General features: G+C 38.5%; 1 protein-coding gene across 1 annotated transcript; it reads right to left on the bottom strand.

The window, feature by feature from the left end:
• Positions 1 to 4,751: 4,751 nt before the first annotated feature.
• On the bottom strand, positions 4,752 to 23,843 carry LOC141517248 (alcohol dehydrogenase class-3). Its single transcript, XM_074228085.1, has 9 exons — positions 23,741 to 23,843; positions 19,467 to 19,568; positions 17,832 to 17,973; positions 17,233 to 17,320; positions 11,670 to 11,889; positions 11,226 to 11,486; positions 10,378 to 10,513; positions 5,580 to 5,718; positions 4,752 to 5,016 (listed from the first exon to the last, which is right to left on the bottom strand). Exons 1-9 carry the CDS (start codon positions 23,750 to 23,752, stop codon positions 4,992 to 4,994), a joined length of 1,125 nt encoding a protein of 374 aa, XP_074084186.1. The 5' UTR covers positions 23,753 to 23,843; the 3' UTR covers positions 4,752 to 4,991.
• Positions 23,844 to 24,054: the final 211 nt, after the last annotated feature.

The raw sequence follows: 24,054 nt of genomic DNA on the forward strand, positions 1-24,054 counted from the left end.
TTCAGTGAATTTTCTATCTCATAGATTAATAATAAGTTAATAACCAATGGGGTGGTTTGGTTTTTTTCTGCATAAGAAAGGTTTATTGATTATCCACTGGATACTTTTTTTTTTTAGAGGAGAGTCCTTCAACCCTTCTTTTAAAATTTCATCTAGTCTCCAGTCAGGAATATTATTTTTTTTTAGATTTGTTTTTTACAAGTCAGTGGGGTTAAGTGACTTCCCGAAGGCCATACAGCTAGGTAATTATTAGGTGTCTGAGGTCGGATTTGAGCTCAGGTCCTCCTGACTCCAGGGCCAGTGCTCTATCCACTGCACCACCTAGCTGCCCCCCAGTCAAGAATATTCTTATCCTTGACATCATTTTTTTGACCTCATTGCATCCTCTTGATCTTGTTTCTATTCCACAGTATAAAAGATAGGGATGCTGAATGGGATTTTTTGGTCCCTGCCCTTTGTTCCTTATTAAGCAATTCACAAAATATTTTCTGTGGTCAGATTGCTTCTATATGATTTTAAGACAGAAGAGTCTCCTATTAGTGCCATGTTGATGTTTTATCTCAGCTTTCTATAAATTTGAGACCTGAAGGACTCTGTCTTTGATTGGTTTATTGCAGCAAGATGTCAGCTTGTTTTGGTAGGCTGAATTTTCTCACTTGGAGTTCCTTAGATCAATGAAATCAGATGATATTTAATTTTATTTCTTTCTTGAAATATGATAATTATTTATTCCTCCCCCACTCCCCCCCCCCACTTATCATACTATTGATAAACATTTATTAGGGCAGTTAGATGGCAAAGTGTATAGGGGCCTGATGTCAGGATTCATCTTTATTTGTTCAAATCTGGCTTCAGATCTTAACTATGTGACCCTGGGCAAACCATTTTCTCTATTTGGCTTGGTTGCCTCATCTCTAAAATGAGCTTGAGCACGAAATGGCAAACCAATTTATTATCTTTGCCAAGAAAACCTCAAATGGAATCACAGAGACAGACATGACTGAACAACATTGAGCATTTATGTGCCAGGTACTTATGATAGGATGGTTTTTATTGCCCATTCTGGGAAATATAATCCAACTAGTCATACTAATAATTAAATGCTTCCTCCAATATATTATTTAAAAAAACTATATTTTTTGGGATCCCAATTGATCTAATGTTCATCTTTAGATTTATCTTTCAACCCATTCTATACTATATACCTTCTTTCTTTTTTTTTTAATGAGACAATGGGGTTAAGTGACTTGCCCAAGGTCACACAGTAAGAATCTGGAATCTTACTGATTCCAAAGCCAGTTCTCTATTCATTGCACCACATACCTACTCTATGCCATTGTTTTTCTGAATTCTGTGACAATATAGACTTCGACTTTATTTTCACTGTACTATAGATTTTTTGGTGGGGAGGTAATCTGAATCACAAAGCTAGCAAATACCTGAATAGGAATACAAAGAAAAAAAAAGTCCTTGTTCTCAGTGGAAGAGACAACAAGGAAACAATTTTGTACAAACAAGCTAGATTAGGATAAATTGGAAATAACCAATAGGAGAATGAAGACATTAGTATTAAGAGATCAGAGAAGGCTTCTTATAGAAGGTGGGATCTTATCTGGATCTTGAAGGAAGCCAGGGAAGTCTAGGAGATAGAGAGGAGGACCAAGAATATTCTAGGCATGGGGGACACCCAGTGAAAATGCTCTGTTTAAATTTGGAATGTCTTGTTCAAGAATCTTTGGATATATAGGGGATGAGATAAAGCTGTGAGAAAACTGGAAAGGCATGGAGAGCAGCTCATTAGAGATCTGGTCAAAAATCCCAATTTTATGTTTGATATTGGTGGTGATAGGGAGCTCCTGGGTTTAGTGTGTGTGTTAACAAGGTCATATCTGGACTGGGGAAGATGGAGGAAGGTCTAAAGTGAGGAGAGACTTGAGGCAGCAGACAAATCAGCAGATATTGCAATAGTTCAGGTGATGGAAGCCTGCACCAGCATGGAGAGAAGGTATACTTGAGAGATGTTATGACAGTATAAACTGATAGCCTTTGCAACAACTTGGATGGGAATGGGGGTGAGAATGAGGAAACCATTATCATAACTGGATTGTGAGCTTGGGTGACTGGAATGTTGGTGCTATGTACGCTTAAGTTTGGAAAAAATATGTAAAACTAAACAGGAGACAATTTAGAAGGGTTATTATATTTTTGTAAATAATATCATAAACTAGTCTGTGGCTGCTGCTTCTTTAGGAGGAATTTTGGGAGCGTATAGTTTCCTATCTTGGAGATTTCCATGTTCACTTGTGACCTTATGCATTCTCAAGGCAGCTTCCCCTTTTCTTCATACAAACCACTCAATCTCCCATCTCACTGGTCCTTCCTCATGTCTGGAACGTACACCCTCGTCATCTCTGACTCGAAGAATCCATTTTCTTTTCCAAAGTGCAGGTACAGTACCGATTTTGATCTAAAGTTATCCTGACCCCCCAGTTGCTTATGTCTTACATCCCTCAAATATATTCCTATATACTTAGACAAGCATGCTTCCCCCCACCCCCATAGACTACAAACCCCTTAATAATAGGGATTGTTTCTGTCTTTGTCATTCCAGTGTCTAGGAATGCCTGCCATATGCAAGGGACTCAATTGCTTGATCTTTGAATTTGGGCTTGCCAGAGGACCTAGATTTTTATAGCATATACAACTCTAGCAAAACTGATCCAACAGGACCTTGCCCTTTTTTTTAAGCTACTAGTCTGTTCTGTGTTTATCTTAGCCTTTTCGTGAACCTTAGCCCTGTTAACCCATATCCTTACTGTGTCTCATATCCAATTGTGGTGTGAATAAATATAATAAAAAAAGTTTAGTGATCTTTTATTTTTGTGTCAAAAGTCAAAGCAAAGTTCTTAGTCAAAAATAATGATCTGCTTGAACAAATTTTATTTTCATGAATGATTTGCATATTTGTCTTTCTTCTCATTGAACCGATAATTGTTTTAATTCGATGCATTTGAAAAAAATTCTATTTTTAAGAAAAGGGATTGCAAGAGTGCCAGCTATTGAGTACCATTTGCCTATCTACTAAATACTTAAAGTCGAACCAGATTTGTGAGTCTCAGGGAATGTGTATACAAAAAACACAGTCATTGGGAACAGTTTAATGGACCTAGTAGAAAATGCCAGCACAAATTTTCAAAAAGAGTCTTGCTAAGGACTTTTCTACCAATCCTATGGCAGTCAGGCTAGGCACAGAAGTTCTCTACCACTGATCTTGGAGAGCACATTTCAAAGCATGTTCGTTTGGTAGTGGCTGGGCTTGCTAGTACACCTTTAGTAGCTACAGTGATGATTAGGTCCCTGCTGCAAACTGTTGTTGGGACTTGGAAGGCAGGGATGCTTGGGTTTGAATGCCAATTTAGAAACTTGGAAGCTGTGAGAACTTGGGCATAACACTTAACTTCTCTGTACCTCAGTTTCCTCACATGTAAAATGAGGCAAATGCAATCAATGGTCTCCAAGATCCCTTCCAGCTCTATATAGATGATGCCACCTTTTTGTTATTGTTTTTGTCTTTTTTTTCCTCCTTGACTCACCTCTCATTTGGATTAGGGCAAGTTTAGGAACTGACTTCATGGCTTGGCTACTTCTCCCTTGACCTCACCCTATTTAAAAATTAAATTCACCACAAGATGTCATCATTGGAAAGAGACCATACAGGTTATTTAGTCCAGCCTCACAATGACTTATCCAAGATCAATAGTTAATACATTTTTTTTTTTTAGATTTTGCAAGGCAAATGGGGTTAAGTGGCTTGCTCAAGGCCACACAGCTAGGTCATTATTAAGTGTCTGAGGTTGGATTGAACCCAGGCACTCCTGACTCCAGGGCCAGTACTTTATCCACTGCGCCACCTAGCTGCCCCAACAGTTAATACATTGACAGTGGTGGCACCCAAATGTAGGATCTTCACCTCCAAATCAATCCCCTTCATTGTACCACTTCAGTCTCTTCGTTTATAAAGGGATCGGCATTGGGTTGAGCCTTTCCAGGTTTAACCCTAAATAGGTAGTTAGCTAGTACCATAATATCTAAGATGCCAGGCCCAGAATGGGGAAGACCAGAGTTCAAATACAGTTTCAGATACTTACTAGCTGTGTGACTCTGGTCAAGTTCCTTGTTTGCTTCAGTTTTTTTATTTGTAAAATGAAAGTGACAGCACCCACAATCCAGGGTTGTTATGAGGATTAAATGAGATAATAGTTATAAAGTATCTAACATACATTAAGAGCTATTTAAATGCTAACTATTATTCTTAAATAATAGGGGAGACACTAATTAATGGAGCCTCAACTTTGCTTTAGTTCACATCTATGATGTCAACAATGTGGTAAACTCCCTATACGAAAACACCCTCTGCTGACAAAGGCAGCAAGGTAAGGCAGCTAGGTGGCACAGGAGATGGATCTGGGGTTCAAATTCTGCCTCTGACACTTACTAGCTGTATTTAGTTTTGCTAATCTACCTCTCTCAGTGAGAATCAAATGAGATATCTGTAAAATATTCTGTAAACCTTAAACTGTTATGTCAATGCTAGTTATCATTACCATTATAAGTAGCTGTAAGTTATAATCTTAGAGAATTGCTAGGGGTACTGAAGCCAGTATATGTCAGTAACCAAACTGCCAGTTTCCAAGGCTAGCACCCTATCCACTAGGCCACAATTAGGCAAAATATGAGAACAAAAACAAGGCTTTTATGCAGCAATGTAGAAATCATTTTATCTTGAGGCAACCTACAATGAGATCAGTAGATTAGAAAATAGATATGTGATCCTAGTGACATTCAGCAGATACATCATGAATTATATCAAACTAATATTCCCAGGATTAGATAACTACAGGAGCAGGAAGTGCCGGTCAGTCTGTAGCTTCATTTCCACTAATTTAGAGAGGCACAAGGAGCTGAGAGATGATTGCATTCTGCTCCAGGATTTACATCTTCAACACACTTCGAATGCTAGAGAAAGAAAGAACTCGGAATTATTGACCACAAATAGAAAATCTTCTGCTTCACCCAACACACTTTATGCTATTGAAACTGGCTTTAAAAGCTTTTAATATTATAGTTCATAAACTACTGACTTTGAGAAAGATAATCCCACTCTCCTCCTCCCCCCATCACTCTGCCCCCACCCCAAATAAGGAAAAGAATAGCATGGAATAGAAGACATTTTTTAAGCATGAAGATAAAAAAAAATGTGACTGATGTAGGAATCTGTCAGCTCAGTAACCTTTTATGATCCAAAGCATCATCAATTTGGCCAAGTGATGTCTCTGAGTGCTTGGTGGAGAAGAGGTGGAGAGGGCAGATAGAACGTAAATTTTTTTTAAAGAAATAGGAGAGCAAAGTTCTTTCCTTAGGGATACACACACACACACACACACACTCACTTAGATTATGCTCTTTCTATGAGGAGGATAAATGATAATAAACTATGATTTCCTCAGGTTATTGAAATGTCAGTAAAATATCCTCGATTAGTTATTGTAGTGTATGACTTAGCTAAGGGGAAAGTTTACCTTTTTCCTGTGTGCATCAGCTCAAAGGCTTCATTAATTTGTTCAAAAGGTAGGTTGTGAGTCACAAACTCATCAACTTTGATTTTCTTTGACATGTATTCCGACACCAGTTTTGGGACACTTTCTACACTCTTCCATCCTAGAAGCAACCAAAAGTTGAGTGAAATGATCAAATTCAAGTGAACACTGAGATAGGCAGAAGATGGTCCGTATCTTTAGGCGCTAGGAAATAGCAGAACAAGTCTTTTCCTTTAATGGACTTCAAGATTTCCGGAAAAGTCCTAAAATTTCACAGAAGGCTACAACTTCAGAGACATTGAGTCAAACTTACACCGGAAGAAAAATCTCCTCTGTTACACTAATGATCAGCAAATCTCTGCTTTAAGTGGTCACCTGGCTCTGGAAGAATACACCCAGCAAAAGAACTGGCTCTGATTAGATGTCCAGCAATTGGGATTGGTTGAACAAACTATAGCATGATGAAGGTAGTGTGATACTATGGTAATAGACAAAATGATGAATAAAGATGATTTTAGAGAAATCTGTGAAGACTTGTAGACTCTGATACAGAGTGAATTTCAGGCACAGGGGAACAATTCATATAGGAACCACAATACTGGAAAAAGGATTTTGGATAATTTTAAACATCTCAAAAGAAGTTCTGAAAGATTAAGAACTCTGATCCACATGCCCATCTACTACCATTCCAGATGACCAGTGAGGTGATGGACTGTTGTCAATTAGAATTAATTAAGTGTCTATGATGTGTCAAACTCTGGGCAAAAGACTCTTCTGGCTTTCAGTAAGCTCACCGTTTAATGGATGATGTTCTGTTCATTAAGATATATAAAGTGGGGGCGTCTAGGTGGTGCAGTGGGTAGAGCACCAATCCAGGAGTCAGGAGTACCTGAGTTCAAACCCAGCCTCAGACACTTAATAATTACCTAGCTGTGTGGCCTTGGGCAAGCCACTTAACCTCATTTCACCTTGCAAAAGGCCAAAAAAAAAAAAAAATACCGGAAAAAAAAAAGATATATAAAGTGAGGGTAATCTCAGAGGGAAGGCATTAGTATTTAAGGGTACTGGGGAAGGCTTCTTTTGAGGGTGGGACTTTGGCTGAGACTTGTGGGAAGCAGAGAGAGCTTTCCAGACATAGGGGAAAGTCAGAGATATCCAGAGCTAAGAGATGAAATCTTTTTAGAACTGCCAGGAGGTCAGCATCACCAGCATGATGAAGAATGAGGAACAAAAAGCCTGGAAAGATAGGAGGGGGCTAGATTACAAAAACCTTTGAATATAAAGTTGAGGATATTATAGTTGATCCTGAAGGTGTTGGAAAATCAATGGAGTTTATAGTTTATTGCCACCAGCAAAATGATGACTATTTCTGAAGCCAGCAGGCTTTAGACATAGTCACAGTCATGACCTAAATGAATTGACTTTTCATTTCTTTTTTTTTTTTTTTTTTTTTACCTTTCCCTCAAGAATCATGAAAGGGCAGTTATGTGGTGCAGTGGATAGATCGCTGGGTCTGGAGTCAGGAAAACTCTTCCTGAGTTTAGATCTGGTCTCATTTACTTACTACTTATGTGACCTTGGACAAGTCACTTCATCCTGTTCGCCTTAGTTCCTCAACTGTAAAATGAGCTGGGGAAGGAAATGGCAAGCCACTCCCAAGTATCTTTGCCAAGAAAAGCCCAAAAGAGGGTCACAAAGCGTCAGACCCACTGAAAAATAACTGAACAATAAGGCACATGAAAATGTTCTATCTACTTCAAGCTACTAAATATAACTCACTCTCAATTATTTACTTAAAGAGAATAGCAAAAGAAATTTAAAATCATCCTGGATGTAGAAATACATTTTATGATGAGTTTTAACAGATCTTATCTTAAAACAATATCATCACTTATTTGGCTCATGGTGTTCAAAAACGCTAATGTGACCTTAGGCTGCCTCAGAGACTCCGTCTGCAAGGGAAGTGAGGTTATCTTGTTTTCCGCGTTACTCAGACCACAACTGTCACACTGAGTCGTGGCATCAGCACCTAATTTTGGAAGGTCAGTGACAAGCTAGCATACACGCAAAGGGCGACAGTCAGAACACTGATGAAGATTTGAAATCCCATCCGTGGGAAGTTCAGTGGAAGGACATGAACTGTTCAGAGGAGACAGAGTAGTACAGTGGGAAGAGTCATGGTTCTGAGTGAAGGGACCAGGCTTCAAATTACATCTTTGATGTATCAGTTGTGTGACCTTGAACAAGTCACAAACTCCTTAAGTGCCAAGTTTCTTGTTTTTATAAAATGAGGGAGTTGGATCAGGTGGCTTCTGAGGTTCTTTGCAGGTTTGAAATCCATGACCTTATGAATCAAGAAATGAGTTTGGAGAAGTGGAGATAGTGGACAGGGAAAGAGTCTTTATAATGTCTTATAAATGTCTTTATAAATCTGAACTACTGGTGTAAGGAGGAGGTAGGTATCTGACTTGATTTGCTTCGTTCCTGAAGTAAGAAGTGGTTCATAAATCTAATTAGTGTATAAGAGAGGTAGGGAGTCTCATTTTGTAAGGGAAGAAACTTTGCTTATAGATCCCACAGCTAGTAAATATCAGAATCAAAAATTGCAATTCCACAGAAGACACTGTTTTCATGACAATATTAAGCCATTTTAATCTCAAATATGATAAATATCAGTAAATATAACTAACATAAAAGGGGGTGTCCTTGTTAACTAAGAGTTTAAGGGGTCCTAAAACCAAAAAGCTGAAACCAATAATCTAGACCATTATCTAAGATTATAAATTGTAAAGAAAGTCTCAATCTGCAGTGGACCTGGGATCTCTCCAACCAGTGAAATCAGAGTTCAAGTCCCTTTGCCCTATTTTCCTAGTTTTTGAAATTAGATATAATATTATGAAAATCTTTGGTCAAGTTCTTTTGATAACACTTTCATAGTTGTACAATGAACTAACGATTCAAAGGGTATGATTATTTTGGCAATTTTTACTACTACTGCCATATTACTCTATAAAAAGATTTGACAAGTTTGCAATTACATCAAAAAGCTGAGTGAACCTATTTCTCCACAACCCCCCTAGCATTGAATTTCATAGCTTTTAATTATTTTTCAATGGTACATTGTTTTAATTTGTAACTCTCGGCTATTGGTGAGGTTGAGCACATTATTAACAATCTTATTTCTTCTCTTTTGAAAACTGTTCATATCTTTTGATCATTTATTCATTGTGGCTTAGGAATTAGCACTGTGATTTTTTAACTTAATAAGTTCTATGACTTGGTGGTTACAGAAAGAAATCGGTTTACCACCGATCTTCCCTGCTGTTTTTAGTTATCTGCTTTTATTCTGGAGTCAAACATATCTCTTTTCCTTATTAAGACTCCCTATTGCTTTTATTTATTTATTTTTATTTTTAAAATATTTTTAGGTTTTTGCAAGGCAAACGGGGTTAAGTGGCTTGCTCAAGGTCACACAGCTAGGTAATTATTAAGTGTCTGAGGCCAGATTTGAACTCAGGTCCTCCTGAATCCAGGGCCAGTGCTCTATCCACTGTCACCCTATTGCTTTTTTTAAAAAAAGTTCCCCACAGCTGAGATACTGTAGTATTTTATTTTTCTTGTACATTTTTAATAGCTTTTGTTCAAATCTATTATCTAGCTGGTATTCAGTAAGGTGATTAAGGATAACATCTAATTCATGACAATCATTTTTCAGGTTTCTATTAGGCACTAACTATGCATAATATACATTAAACTTATGTAGGATGCTGGCTTTATCTATTCTGATCAGTTAAATTTTTGGCCTAGTTTTAAGGTCTATCATTCTATTTTAAGTAAGGTCTGGGGAATTCAAGATCACTTTTCATCAGTTTTTTCTTAAATTTGTTTTTTTAATGAATATACATTTAAAATTTTTTAAAAATTTATTGAATATAACAAGCATTTCCGTAACAGTATAATAAAAAAGATGATTGCATGTGAAATTGCAAATCCTTATTTAACCCTCTTAAATAATAATAAGGTCATCATGTAAAGCTATCATATAAATTTCTTTTTTTCCTTCTGTCCCTTCTCTTCCTTGCCCCCTGCCTTAGAATTGGTTACCATTACCCACACACACACACACACGTGTGTGTGTGTGTATATATATATACATACATATACATATATATATATATATATATATATATATATATATATATATATATATAAAACTAATCTTTTTTAAAAAAATTTTTATTTAGGGCAATGGAATTAAGTGACTTGCCCAAGGTCATACAGCTAGGCAATTATTAGGTATCTGAGGCTAGATTTTAACTGAGATCCTCCTGGTTCCAGAGCTGGTGTTCTATCTACTGCACCACGTAGTTACCACTATGTAAAATTATTCCTTACAAGCTTCTATTTATTTTTCTCTGGATATATAGATAGTATCTTTGTTCACATGTCCTTTATAATTAAGTTGGGTATTTATAATAGTCAAAAATGATTTATTTGCTCAAAGTCTTTCTTAAAACAATATTTTTGCTTGTTTTTCTATATAAATTTCATTACACTTTTGTGTAGTTCTACAAAGAAGGAGCCTTAGTATTTTCACTGATATTGCATTAAATAAATAAGAAAATAATTTACGGTGCTTAGGTTGCTATTAAATTTATACATATCAACTGATGGTGGGAGAAAGTGACCTTTAAAGCATACTTTTTGAAGGATGCAAACCACTCTGGCATAAAATTCAGCTATGGAAAGCACTCCAAATGGATTCATAGCACTGAATTACCTCCAAAGGCTGTCCCTTTCCATGTACGGCCTGTAACGAGCTGGAAAGGACGAGTGGAGATCTCCTGACCTGAAGCAGCGACTCCTACTATCACACTGACTCCCCATCCTTTGTGGCAGGCTTCCAGGGCTGCTCTCTGGAGACCCAGAAGGAGAGACCCAAATGAGAGTTGGAAATGAGGAGATATACATAGGGAGGGATTTCAGAAACTGGCAGAAGTCTTATGTTATGGAGTGGGGTGAGAGGGACTTTTATAGAAGATGTTAAGACTTTCTTAAAAATAAAAAAATAAAACATAAACCTATTTAAAAAAGCCACCCCCCCCCAACTCATCAACTGTTCATTACTTTAAAATATAATTTCTCTACTCAAATGAAATTATCTAGTACTGGTTCACAATCCATAACATGGAACTCTCATTACATAAGATATCAAAAAGATTTTAAAAAGACAAAAATAGAACAGCCACAAAAACCCCTGAAAAACTTGTTTCCTTCTACTCTTCTCATTTTAAAATTTTACTTTGAATCTCTAAAGCTTGTTACTTATTGCACAAATATGTTGCAGACACTAAGATTATTAAATTTGCTTACTGTTCCTAGGATGTTAGTTTGTTTTTTATTTGTTCCTAGATGGTTACATTTCTCTCAGTCTTGGCACATTTTATCACTGAAGGCCAGAAGATTAAGTGCGTTGCCCAAGATTACAAAGAAAATGTTGGGGTGGGATCTAGCTCACTTGAAGCCTGATACTCTATTATCTTGCAGTCTGTATTTTAACTGAGGCAACATAAAAACAAACAAAAACCTTACAACCATATAAGACCAAAAGAAGCTAAGCATACTTACCATGACACCAACATTACCGATACACTCAAAAGAAAAGTCCACTCCTCCATCGGTCATTTCTACCAGCACTTCCTGGATCGGCTTCTTGAAATCTTGAGGGTTAATACATTCGGTGGCTCCGAACTCCTTGGCCTTTGCAAATTTGTCTTTGTTAATGTCCACCCCAATGATGCGGGAAGCGCCTGCTACCTTACAGCCCATAATCACAGCCAAGCCAACACCTCCCAGGCCAAAGATGGCGCAAGTAGAGCCAGGCTCCACCTGAAAGACAAAGAGATCCTGTGAGAGAATCCAATTCCCCAGGCAAATAAGTTCAAAACAAGTCAAGTCAATCTCATCTTTATAGATAAGCACAATGAATAGCCTCCATGGGGTATATTGCCTTTAAAACAACTGGGCTAAAACCCTTTTCTTGTGAGAAATTAAGATGGAACATCCTCTGACCTTGGCAGTGTTGATAGCAGCACCGTAGCCAGTTGAAATGCCACAACCCAGCAGGCAGACTTTATCCAGGGGAGCTAAAGGATCAATTTTAGCCACAGATATATCAGCCACAACTGTGTATTCGGAGAATGTGCTGGTCCCCATGAAATGAAAAATTTGCTTCCCTTTGCAGGTAAATCGGCTTGTATTATCAGGCATCAATCCTTTCCCTTGAGTAATTCTAAAGAAGAGAAAAAGGAAACATAGAGGATAAAGCAGGATTTCATAAAATCCACAGGAAAGCAGGTAAGAAAATTTTAAATAGAGATTTGTAGAACAAAGAATCTCCAGATCTAGAAGGACACTTGTCATCTGGTCCATTGCCCTCATTTTGTAGAGAAGAAAATTGAGGCCACAAAAAGGTTAAGTGACTGAAGGATCTCCCAGCTGATTGAATTGGGACTAGAATCTGAGTCTCTGTCTTGGCAAAGATCTCTTTCTCTTGAATCCAGACACCTCCCAAGAACAGTATGACTGAAGTCAATCTTCCAAAACATTAACTAATCTCAATTTACAATACAGAGAATCATAACCATGCACCAAAGGAAACCAAATACAGAATTCTATAATTTAACAAACATTTACTGAGCCCCTAACTAGAGCACTGTCCTAGGTGTGGGACATTCACAGAAAAAAAAAAAAACAGTTCCCATTCCTTGTCCACAAGGTAAGAGATGAAATATTATGTATAAGGAATAGTGCAGAATGTGTAAGTGATAGTAATGGGAAATTAATATGGAAAAATAGACTGGAGCTAGTCTGTGATGGATTTTATTTTATTTTTTTTAAATTTGAAAATTTTTAAAATTTTAATTTAGTTTTAACACTATTTTTCAATTATTTGTAAAGATAGTTTTTATCAAATTTGTAAAGTTCTGCAAAATCTTGAGTTCCAAATTTTTTTCCTTTTCTCCCTCCCGTCTTCCTAAAATTGAAGCAGTTTGATAGATGACATATTTAATTATGTTAAGACTTATTTCCAAATTATTCATAGTTGTGAAAGAAGATACATAACAAAAAATAAAGTGAAATGCATTCAGAGTCCAACAGTTCTTTCTTAGGATATGGATAGTATTTTTCATCATGAGCCTTTGTAATTGTCTTGTATCACTATATGGCTGATAGGAGCTAAGTCATTTATAATCGATCATCATACAGAATTTCTATTACTGTGTACAATAATTCTGGTCCTACTCATTTCACTTTACATCAGATCATATGAATATTTACAGGTTTTTCTGAAATCCTCCTTGTTCATGTTTTAAATGACAGGCAGAGGAATTTCAATTTGATTCTAAGTCAGTAGGATGCCATTGAGATTTTTTCAATAGAAAAGTGACAGTTTCAAACTTGTACATTAGGAATGGCAATTTGGTGAATATGTCAAAGATGGTCTGGACAAGAGATTGGAAGCATGTAGACAGATTAGATTATGGAAATAATGCAAAGCAACAGATGAGGGCTTGGACTAAGATGGTAGACATGCAAGAGAAGAGAAGTGGAGAGAGATAAGAGATGTTATTGAGAAAACATGGTAAGACTTGGCAATCGATTGGTTAAGGGGTGGAGAGAGGGAGAAAGAGTGGATCCAGGATGACTGAAGTTGTGATACGAGTGATTAGAAGAAAAAAGTTAGAAAAAGTATTAATTTTGGGGGTCAAGACAAGAGATCTGTTTTTTTTTGTTGTTTTTTTGGTTTTTAGGTTTTTTGCAAGGCAAATGGGGTTAAGTGCTTTTACCCAAGGTCACACAGCTAAGTAATTATTAAGTGTCTGAGACCAGATTTGAACCCAGGTACTCCTGACTCCAGAGCCAGTGCTTTATCCATTACGCCACCTAGCTGCCCCTAAGAGATCTGTTTTTACATACACTGAATGTGAGATACTTGTAGGACATTCAGGTAAAGATGTTTATTCTAGTAGGCAGCTGATTATATGGGACTGGCACTCAGGAGAGAGAGAGAGAGAGAGAGAGGGAGAGAGAGAGAGAGAGGGGGGGAGAGAGAGAGAGAGAGAGAGAGAGAGAGAGAGAGAGAGAGAGAGAGAGAGAGAGAGAGAGCTAAATATGAAAATTTAAGAATAACCTGAATAAAGATGATAATTGGACCAAAGAGAAATCATGAATCCACCAAAAAAGAATGGAGAAGATGGCACAACTTGGGCCTGTATACTCTTCAGTTTTCCCTATCTTATTGTGAAGGAGCTGCAATTTCTCAGGGGAGGAGGAGTTCAGGACTCATGTGAACCTCTTTCATCATCACAGCAGAGAAACCATCTATGATGTGGTAAAAGGAACTGCAGTCTAGAATTGGAGTTTGGAAGATACTTTAGAGGTATGTGCTCTGTGGAAAAATCCATCCTTCTAATCTCAGTTTCCTTATCTGTAAAAGAGGGATCATACTGCATACAATAACTATCTTATGGTGTGGCTGATATGACAAGTATCAAATGGTTTAATACCAGAAATGGATCTACTTTGTGGATTTGCTATACCCTAATCTAATGACCAGTGGCTTTTCCATTGATTTAGAATCATTTTTTTTTTCTTTAGGTTGCAAGGCAATGGGGTTAAGTGGCTTGCCCAAGGTCACACAGCTAGGTCATTATGAAGTGTCTGAGGCCGGATTTGAACTCAGGTCCTCCTGACTCCAGGGCCGGTGCTCTATCCACTGGGCCACCTAGCTACCCCAAGAATTTTTTAAATTCTGTGGAAAGCACTATCATAAGCAGCAGGGACACAAAAAGTAACAATGGTCTGCTCACTAGGAGCTTACATTCCCATGGAGATCACATATTTAAGACGTTAAGCTTTAATGAAAAAGTTGGGTGGCTAGGTGGCCCAGTGGATAGAGCACCGGCCCTGGAGTCAGGAGGACCTGAGTTCAAATCCGGCCTCAGACACTTAATAATGACCTAGCTGTGTGGCCTTGGGCAAATCACTTAACCCCATTTGCCTTGCAAAAATCTAAAAAAAAAATTCTTTTCATTTACTCACTCATTCATTCATTCATTCATTTACTCACTTAGTCATGCTGCTCTGAACAATAATAGAAACTTATTTACAGAATGGAAATTTTTGCAAAATTCCAACTTAGAAAAATAAAACAGTGATGAGGTTAAGAAAACACAAAATTGGAGTTTCATTTCATTTAAATGTTTTTGTACTATAAAATAAATTCTAACGTAAAGTCAATATCTTGGAATATACCAGTATTCATGTGGGTAAAGGTTTTGGATCTGATAAAGTAATGACCCAGAGAAGTTGATTAAGCGAGAGAAGAAATCATACAATGTCTGCATTCCAAGATGTATTCTTTTCAAAACTTGTCATGAGTTCAAGGGATTCAAATAATCTGCACTCAGTGAATCAACACTTCATGTTAGTGTGTCCTAATAGTCATGAGGACAGGACTGTTTTACCTTTCTTTATAATACCAGCACTGAGTATTTGATTGCATAATGTAATTAATAAATTCTTGTTGGTTGATTGATCACCATTTGCTCAAAATATTTAACAACATTAGCAAGTCAAATAAACAACCAGCAGTTGCTAAATTTCCTCTTGAAATAAGCAAATGAATTAAGATTAGGAATAAAGGACCTAAGGGGGGAAAAGTCATGCAGCAGCTGCCTTGCTATAAGCTGCTTTTAAGGGCAGAGAATGACTTTGTCAAAGATCTGGCACATATAACTTTACTTATTGAATGAATGAATTTCTCATGGTTATAGATCATGAAAGTTACAACATCTAAGCCCCAATTTCTTCATCTGTAAAACAAATGTAATCACTCTTGTCTCAGATGAGATCCTTAAATAGGTCATAGAGAATATACAAAAGAAAGAATTATAGAATAACATGAAAGACCAAAATTAGAATAATAAAACATATAAATAATCTTGTCTCAGATAATATCATCAAATAAAAGCCATGGATAACATAGTTTATAGTTATTTACTTTAATGGGCATATTTATGTATATTTTATATTTAATTTATATTCTTGATGGCCTTTTAAAAATCTTATCTGAGACAAGAATAATCACTTCTTTTTACTGTCTTATTTTAGAGTTTTAGATGATATATAAGATTTTAATGTTATTAATATAAGACTTATTATTTTATTTATAATCACATAATTATTCCATTGCATATTATCTGTATGTTTTATTATTTATTTTAATAAGATATTATTTAGAGTTTTTTATATATATATATAATTTATATAAGATTTTGGTCAGACTTTCTTTTTCTTAAAACAGCTCTTAGAAATCAAGATAATTAATTGAAATACTTATTCTCAAATCTATAAGAAATTAGACTGTGGCTGATTAAATGGAAAAGGTACATCAATAGTGTAGTTTGTGATCCTTACCAATTAAAAAGGAGTGTGCATGGCAGAAATTCTACGGGCTGATGAAATTTTTGCATGAAGAGTCTGGAAATTATTTATTAAAGTAATCAAGATTTTCTTTTCTTGAGCTCTGTTGTTTGTGAAAAGGAAAATTATTTTGCCCTTTTTAAAATAAAAGAGAAAGTATGGTGAAGCCAGCCTCCAAGCAAGAAGATTTGAGTTCAAGAGAGCACCTTTGACACATACAGGCTGTGTGAAGTCACTTAATTTATTTCCCAGGGAACTCTCCAGACCTGAAGCCAGGAACAATTGAGTTCAAATCCAGCATGTATGATCTTGGTAAAGTCACTTAACTCGTTTACCTCAGTTTCCTCTTTTGTAAAATGGGGACCACCCTGCAGGGTGGGTGTAATGATCTAATGAGGTAATAACTGTGAGGTACTACAGCTGAAATAAGAATCTGAATTAAGTTATCAGTGTCTGGTACATAGCAAGTGATATATAAATAATATCAGTTATTATAATTATTGTTATTATTATTAGGCAAGGATCCTTAATTGGGAGTTTAACAGAACCTCGAGGAGTCTATGGGTAGATTTTAAAGAATCAATGAACTTGGATGGAAAAAATTATTTATTTTGATATAATCGATTTGCTTTTGTAACCTTTTGTATTTTGGGGGGGGAGGGGAATGGCTTGCCTAAGGTCACACAACTACTATGTGCCTGAGGTTGCATTTGAACTTGGGTCTTTCTGACTCCAGGGCAGGCACTCCATCTGCTGTGCCACATTAAGTATCTTATTTTTTGCATATAAAAGCATTATTCTGAGAGGGAGCCCACAGGGCTCCATGACATACAAAAGGTTAAGAACTACTTCTGTATGACTATAAGTAGCTCAGAGCAGGTGGTGATCTGCATTGATAGAAGTTTCCTGATAAGGTAAATCTCTCTTTCCTAAAAATGATAGGCCTTGACCATAAAAAGTAATAAATAAAACCAATCTAGCTAAATTTCTAAAATTTGTCAATGAACAAGAAAACCTGATAAGAGACAGACTGTTGAACAGGAAATTAATTTTATTATTTGTTATTTTTAAAAAAATCAAATGGGTCCTTGTTAGGTGATTTTTGTGCATTCATTAAAAAATATACATAAACTGCAAAGATACCAACCTTATCTTCTGGCAAAGATTTGTTTTAGGATTCTTGCAAAATTTGCATTCTCCACACTGGGGAATGTAAAGTGGGATGACAGTGTCACCTGAGAAATACATGGAAATAGGAAATACTTTTTAGTGGAGAAATTTCATTTCTTAATAAAAAAGATCTTGCAACGGTTATTAAAAGTATAAAAGGTACGACTGTCTTAACATTTCATTTGATTTCAGCTGGATCAAAAAACTACTGAGAAAGTAAACAATGTTAACCCCCCCCCCCCCCACCCAAGTATCCTATTTTTAAATCACTGGGATAATCTCAGGACAGAGACTCCAGAACATTTAGGGGAAAACTTTAACTTTAGTAAAGTATTAAAAGAAAATCAGCTATTATGAGTTTTTAAATGAGAACAATTTGGAACAAAACTGCTTAGGATCTTCAAACATAATCAGAGAACAAAATGTTTTGTAGTTGCCAAATGAAGACCAAGACTCATTCTGACAAATCACTAAGCAGGCAATGTTCTGATCAATAAATGATGTGGCAGCTGATGAGAAAAAGTGATTTTTTTACAGTAACAAACCCAGGAATTCAAATTCTAATCATAAGCCTACCTGCTTGAAACTTAGTTACTCCTTCACCAACACTCTCCACAATTCCAGCTCCTTCATGTCCCAAAATCACTGGAAAACATCCTTCTGGATCTGCCCCACTCAGAGTATAGGCATCAGTATGGCAAACGGCCGTGGCAAGAATCTACCAGGATATTCAGAGGAACAGAATATGTGTGTGTGTGTAAGCAGCTCAGAAAATATATAATGAAAATTGCTAATGTCTTTATTTTGGCTAGAATCAAATATTTAGGGCTGGAAAGGTCTTAAAAGCTATTAAATCTAGCTCCATCGTTTTACAGATGAGCAAATGGAGGCTTGAAGTGTTCAAGGTCACACAAGTAATAAGTAGCTGGTTTTCAAATGGAACTTGATATCATGCTGCCCTGCCCGTTTCACCTGAAAGAATTTAAGTTCCCTTCAGGTTAGGGACTATTTTATTTTTTCTGGAATATAGCAGGCCTTTAACAGATGCTTATTTAATTGATTTCAGTGATTCATACACTATAACACTGAGAGAAATGGTTATTTTTCTATTGTTTTAATAATCAATTATTAAATTAGGATTAAGGCTAGTCCTTTCTAATTCCCCCTTCAGGGACCAGCTCTTCATTCAGTCTCTGAAAAACAAGGCTAATATTTGAGATTGACCTAATCTTCAGCGTCCATGCTCCATGAATTTGGGTGGATTCTACCCATCTAGGGACCTTATTTTTGTTTATGGTGTAAACAGAATCGAATCCGGATGAGTTCCATCCCTAAAGCATGAAGTTCATGACCCTTGTAACCTTCCACTGACAGCTAGGGGAACTCAGCTTATGAAGGAGAAAAACCAACCAGAGGAAACTGGTTAGAGATGGATTATCCTGTCCAGCATGCCGGAGAGGTTTCAGTCTCATGATTAAGCTTCATTTCTAAGCAAGAGTAGCCAAAGGCTTTCAGCTCATCTCTTCATTTGAAAGTCTATTCCCTCGTTAATTTTTCACCAATCAGTGTTGATTTTTACTTTTCAGGGATACTCCCCTCTTTTATATAGGTATTAAAGCATTTGGGCATCTCCATGGATTTTTTTACTGAGATAGACTATTAATCATTAATTTATTGATCATCATCTAGCCTAATTAACAAACTGCTTATTAATTACTCAGAAGCTATTTTTCAGGCTTTTCATTTGTCTCAATATATATTATATGCCATCTTTACAGAAAAATATGCTGAGGGCAGCAGATGGGGCCAATGATGACATACAAGATGATTTTGAATTATTGAAATAGAAGGCAGTATGAAGGCATTTGTGCCTTGGGGAAGGGCAAGCTTGTTCCTGCCTCTTAGACTGTACTGTCTGTTATGATTCTAAATAGTAGCATTTTCCTTAGAACCCCTAGGAGAAATCAGAAGTTGTAGGAAGCGGAGCCCAGAGGAGGCCTAAAAGAGGCAGACACTAATGTCCCAAGGGAAGAGAAAGGGGGGGAAAAAACCAAATGGCTTTGCTGATTGCCAAGATAAGTTACTTTTCTTGCTTCATCTTCACTTTTGTCCTGATAGGAAAGGTTCTCTGAAGAGCCCCCAAATCAAATCACTTCTCCAGAGAACTGTGACCAAGGATCAAACTTTGCTAGTAATTCAAATGGTAATTACCTTAATTCGAACTTCATGAGCTTTTGGTGGTGCAACTTCGATTTCTTCTATAGAAAGAGGCTTGCCAGCCTCCCAGGCCACAGCAGCCTTGCATTTTATGACCTAGAATAAGGAAGAAAGGGACTCTCTTGAATAAGTTGCTCTTATGGGAAAGAACCAATGGAGAACCTAGAGAAGATGTTAAAATAAAATTTCAGCTGCCTTACAGAGAAGTGAGAGCCTACCAGGACAGAAGTGTTGTTTATCCTTTATTATCAAAAAGGACATGGTATCAGGAAGGTGATGCCTTCATTTGAAAGTGAACTGGACTGAAGTGAAGCAGGATGATGCAAAGAACATCAGTCTTACTTTCTCCTCCAAAGCCATCTAGTCCGGGGTCAAGACATAGGTCAGGAATACTAGAGATAGCACCAGAGGCAGTAGGAGATTGTCACTTTTTTTAAGCTAAGGTCTTTCCCAGGTCTCAGTTTGTTTAAAGCAACACCTATTCAGTGATTAAGGCTAGGTAAGAAATAAGGCAAAAAAGATGGTAGTCCCTTTTTATTGTATATAGTGTCAGACAAGATTTATGCACTGATCTTTTTCTTTGTTACAAAGGAATTATTTTTTGATTAAAGATAAAATTCTCTATAAAAAACAGAATAAATCACTGATGAGTTTGGAGGTTACTGATAATTGTCTATGAATACTAATCAGATTCACAAATAACTTGGATATCATTAAATAAAAAAGTCAATAAAGAAAAAGCAAATAAGCTTATCTGCAAAAAGAAAAATCTTTTGAGCAAGTTTTCACTAAAACAAAAATATAAGTATTAAATTTGACTATTCAGCAAATGATTTGGATATTAAATATATGATTCTTTGTCATTTCAGAAAGGATGTTTGCCCCAAAGCAAAACCCCAGAGGGAGACTTCTGAACTCCTGCCAAAACAATTGTATCTGGGGACAAATATACTGGAACACACAAACATGCTTCTAGAACATAACATGTATTGTTTATTGCATATCCAAAGCAACAGCCATGTGAAATATTGGAAACAAATAATCACTACTCACTTTATGTAGTTTCTACACTATACTTCCTCTCCAGTCACCAGTCACATTAACACTACCATTGCTTTGAAAGAGAAATTTGAAAGGTTGATCAAAAGTCCTTTCTCTGATCACCACTGCATGAGAGGTGGTGTCGCTTTTTATTTAATATTAATGTAAGCTTCTAGGGGGCAGGGACTGTTTCATTTTTCAGTCTTAATCCTGGAACTTAACAGTGCCCAGAATGTACTAAAATTTTTTTTCACTCATTCATTTAGTTCACTGATTCTGCCTTCATCCTAGGTAGCTGTGATTGTCAGTATGGCTGTATATAAGCACAAAGCTTTCCCTCCTCTGACAGGACAACATATAACAACTGGTAGAAACCTAAACTTAGGAAGGTCGTGAATTGCTCTTTCACTGTCCAGGAGTTTCCAAAACTTGAGAACAATCAACAAAAATAGCAAGAAAAAGTGAGCTTCCAAGGCAGTCATTAGGGACATGCTTCAGGAACTGAAAAAAGCACAACATCCAGATTATGTTTGTACCCTTTGCCCAGAATTTCAGTTTTGTATTTACCTCTGCCTCTCAAAAGGGCTTCGTTCCCTCCCTCCCCATTGCCCACTCCCCCACCCCTACCCCCCACTCCACAATGATGACAGCTTTAGGAAAATAATTGTACTGGGACACTATGTCCAACTAGAAGACAAGTTAGTCCTGACCCTAGAGTTGACTAGTTCCCTTTCCCATTGACTCCCTTTCCCCTTTGTATTATCCTGGCTCACGTTTTGCTAAATTTCAGCCCTGAGTTACCCCTATCAGGTGCTTTCTTGGTGCCTACTGCTGAAGAAGACTGGAGGTCACATGACCTGAGGAGGTCCAAAAATCCGTCAGTATGTAAATGAATAATGTTCAAATATTTTGCATTTATATACCCACTGGATTTTCCTCCAGTAGAATGTGTTTGTCAATTATATACGACTTTTTTAGGTACTTTATAAATTTTGCAGAAAAGAGGAACGAATGCCAGTTTATAAAATGCTTTTTTAAACATTTTTGAGCAGTTAGTTTTTGAACAACTCACCTATCTTTTCCAAACTTCCCCATTTCTTTTTTTTTTGGCCTCAGTTTTTTTGTAACTATTATTTTAAATACTATTTAAATATTGGATTATAATAAATTCTATAAAAATACTTATTTTGATAAGATTTTGCAAATTTCCCTATTTCTAAAGAAATGACTCTTCTCACCTGTCAAGCTCCCCCCTTTGCTTCCTTACTCTCGCTGACCTCACATAGCTAATGGATGACCACATCTTGTTTACGTGATCACATACCTACCACCCTGTTTGAGGACCTCATTCCCTCTCCTCTACAGACTACCCCAGCAGCTAATCCTAACTTCTCTAACAAAGTGATTTTTTTTCTTAAGGACAGATCTGACCATGTCACTCCCTCACTCAGACTCCAGTGACTGCCTATCCAATAAAATAAAATATTAACTAACTTCTCTGTTTGGTTTTTAATGTCTTTTACAACCAGATCCAAACTACTTTGTACCTTAAATATGGATAATATGGTCTGAATTTTATTACCCAGGTAAACTGTCCTTTGGGATCTCCTATGTTTCATTTTTTTCTTCCTATCTTTAAGTTGGATGCCCCAGTATATGGAATACTTCTTCAAAGATGCTCATGCAGTGCCTTTGAATGAAATCTTTCCTTATCCCAACTGCTAGTAGTCTTCCTCTCAAATGTGCCTCTGTGTTTAAACTTCTTTTTTTTTAAAGTTTTTGCAAGGCAAATGGGGTTAAGTGGCTTGCCCAAGGCCACACAGCTAGGTTATTATTAAGTGTCTGAAGTCACATTTGAACTCAGGTCCTCCTGACTCCAGGGCCAGTGCTCTATCCACTGTGCCACCTAGCCACCCCTGTGTTTAAGCTTCTTAAAGGTAATTAAGGGGTTTTCTCATTCTGGTATTTTTATTTTTATAAGATTTTGCAAACTTCCCTATTTCTAAAGAAATCACTCTCCTCACCTGTCAAGTTTCTAATCTTGCTTCTCACTGACACACAATAGGCCTTAATGAATTCTGGTGGATTGCTTATGAAATATTTTGAGAAACTGGCAACTTGAGAGATACAAGACAGATTGTTAATGCCAATTATTTTACCCTTGTTTCTTTCTGCCAGTCCATCATGAGCTGCCTAGTTTTCCGGATCCCTGAATAACCTTCTTTAGTTTCTAAAAGGGGACCAGAAAGGCTGGATATGCTAAGCATCACCTTTCCCACAAGGGTTATCAAGAGAGGTCTTTCTATATTACAAGGCCCTATAGAGCTCCCACCTTGGCGTAAGGGACAAAGTCCTGGAAAGTCCTTTGGCACCGAAGGCCCTTCTCGCATTGGCTCCGCGCTTGGGAACCCGGATTAGGAGCCCGCAGGGCCCTTACGGGCATCTAGGCCTAGGTCCCCATTTTACAGGGGGGAGACCGAGGTTCAGAGGGGGGATTGAGCAACTTGGATTCACGGACTTGCGAAGTCTGGCCTATTTCTACAGACAATGTCATTTATTCCACATGGCTCCTGTAGCAGGCGGCCGAGCCTCAGAAACCTCAGTCCTACCCTGGCCGCCCCTCGTGCCCTCCTCCCCACCTCTACTGGAGACCTGGGGGCTTTTCGGGGCCCAGACAGTGCTACAGCCCCCGGGCCTATATGGAGGCCCTCTGCAGTCGTCCACAAGCTCCTGGAAAACAAAGGCTGCCTTTTGGGTCCTGTATCAGGAGAGCTTGGAAAAATACTTGTGGCCTGAGACACACAGTGGGCGCCTCATGGATGCCCAGTGTCTGCGGCTACTGTTTCCAGTGACACACGGGGCGCCTAAGGAATGCCCAGGGTCTGCAGCTACTGTTTCCAGTGACGCAGGGTGGGCACCTCATGGCACAGCAGGGGGCAGGACCGGAAGCACGGCCTTCCTGTGCCCGCGGCGGCCGGCGGCTACTGTTTCCAGTGACGCAGGGTGGGCACCTCATGGCACAGCGGGGGGCAGGACCGGAGGCACGGCCTCCCTGTGCCCGCGGCGGCCGCGCGGTGGCCACTGTGTCCCGGGCTGCAACTATGTAGCCAGCGTGGGGGCTGCGGCCGCGCACACCGTGGGCGCCTCATGAGTGCGCACGTGCCCGCGGGGAGCAGCCCCGCCGCCCCGGCTCCGCGCTGGCCCCCCGGGCCCGCCGGGCGCCTTACCTGGGCCGCCATGTCCAGCCGCGTCCCGCGCCGCAGCAGCGAGGGGCCGGGGCCGGGCGCGCCCGCAGCGCCGCCCTCTGCCCGCCCCTTCCTCCCGCTCGGGGCGCGGGGCGCGGGGAGGAGCCCGCAGGGGAGCCCCGGCCCGGCCGCGGCGGGGGCTGGGGGCGCGGGGCGGGGGAGGAGCCCGCAGGGGGAGCCCCGCCCCGGCCGCGGCGGGGGGCGCGGGGCGGGGGAGGAGCCCGCAGGGGGAGCCCCGCCCCGGCCGCGGCGGGGGCTGGGGGCGCGGGGAGGAGCCCGCAGGGGGAGCCGGGGGC

Source organism: Macrotis lagotis, chromosome 3, assembly GCF_037893015.1.
Source record: "Macrotis lagotis isolate mMagLag1 chromosome 3, bilby.v1.9.chrom.fasta, whole genome shotgun sequence".
Lineage (NCBI taxonomy): Eukaryota > Metazoa > Chordata > Mammalia > Peramelemorphia > Peramelidae > Macrotis > Macrotis lagotis.

Bases quoted from the DNA above. Each gene is read 5' to 3' on its own strand.
- LOC141517248 (XM_074228085.1), bottom strand. The intron at 5,719-10,377 runs GTAATTCAGTGC...GGTTGCTTCTAG, and splicing joins GAAAGGGACAGCCTTTGGAG to GATGGAAGAGTGTAGAAAGT. The intron at 5,017-5,579 runs GTAAACTTTCCC...TTCTTTCTCTAG, and splicing joins CTGATGCACACAGGAAAAAG to CATTCGAAGTGTGTTGAAGA.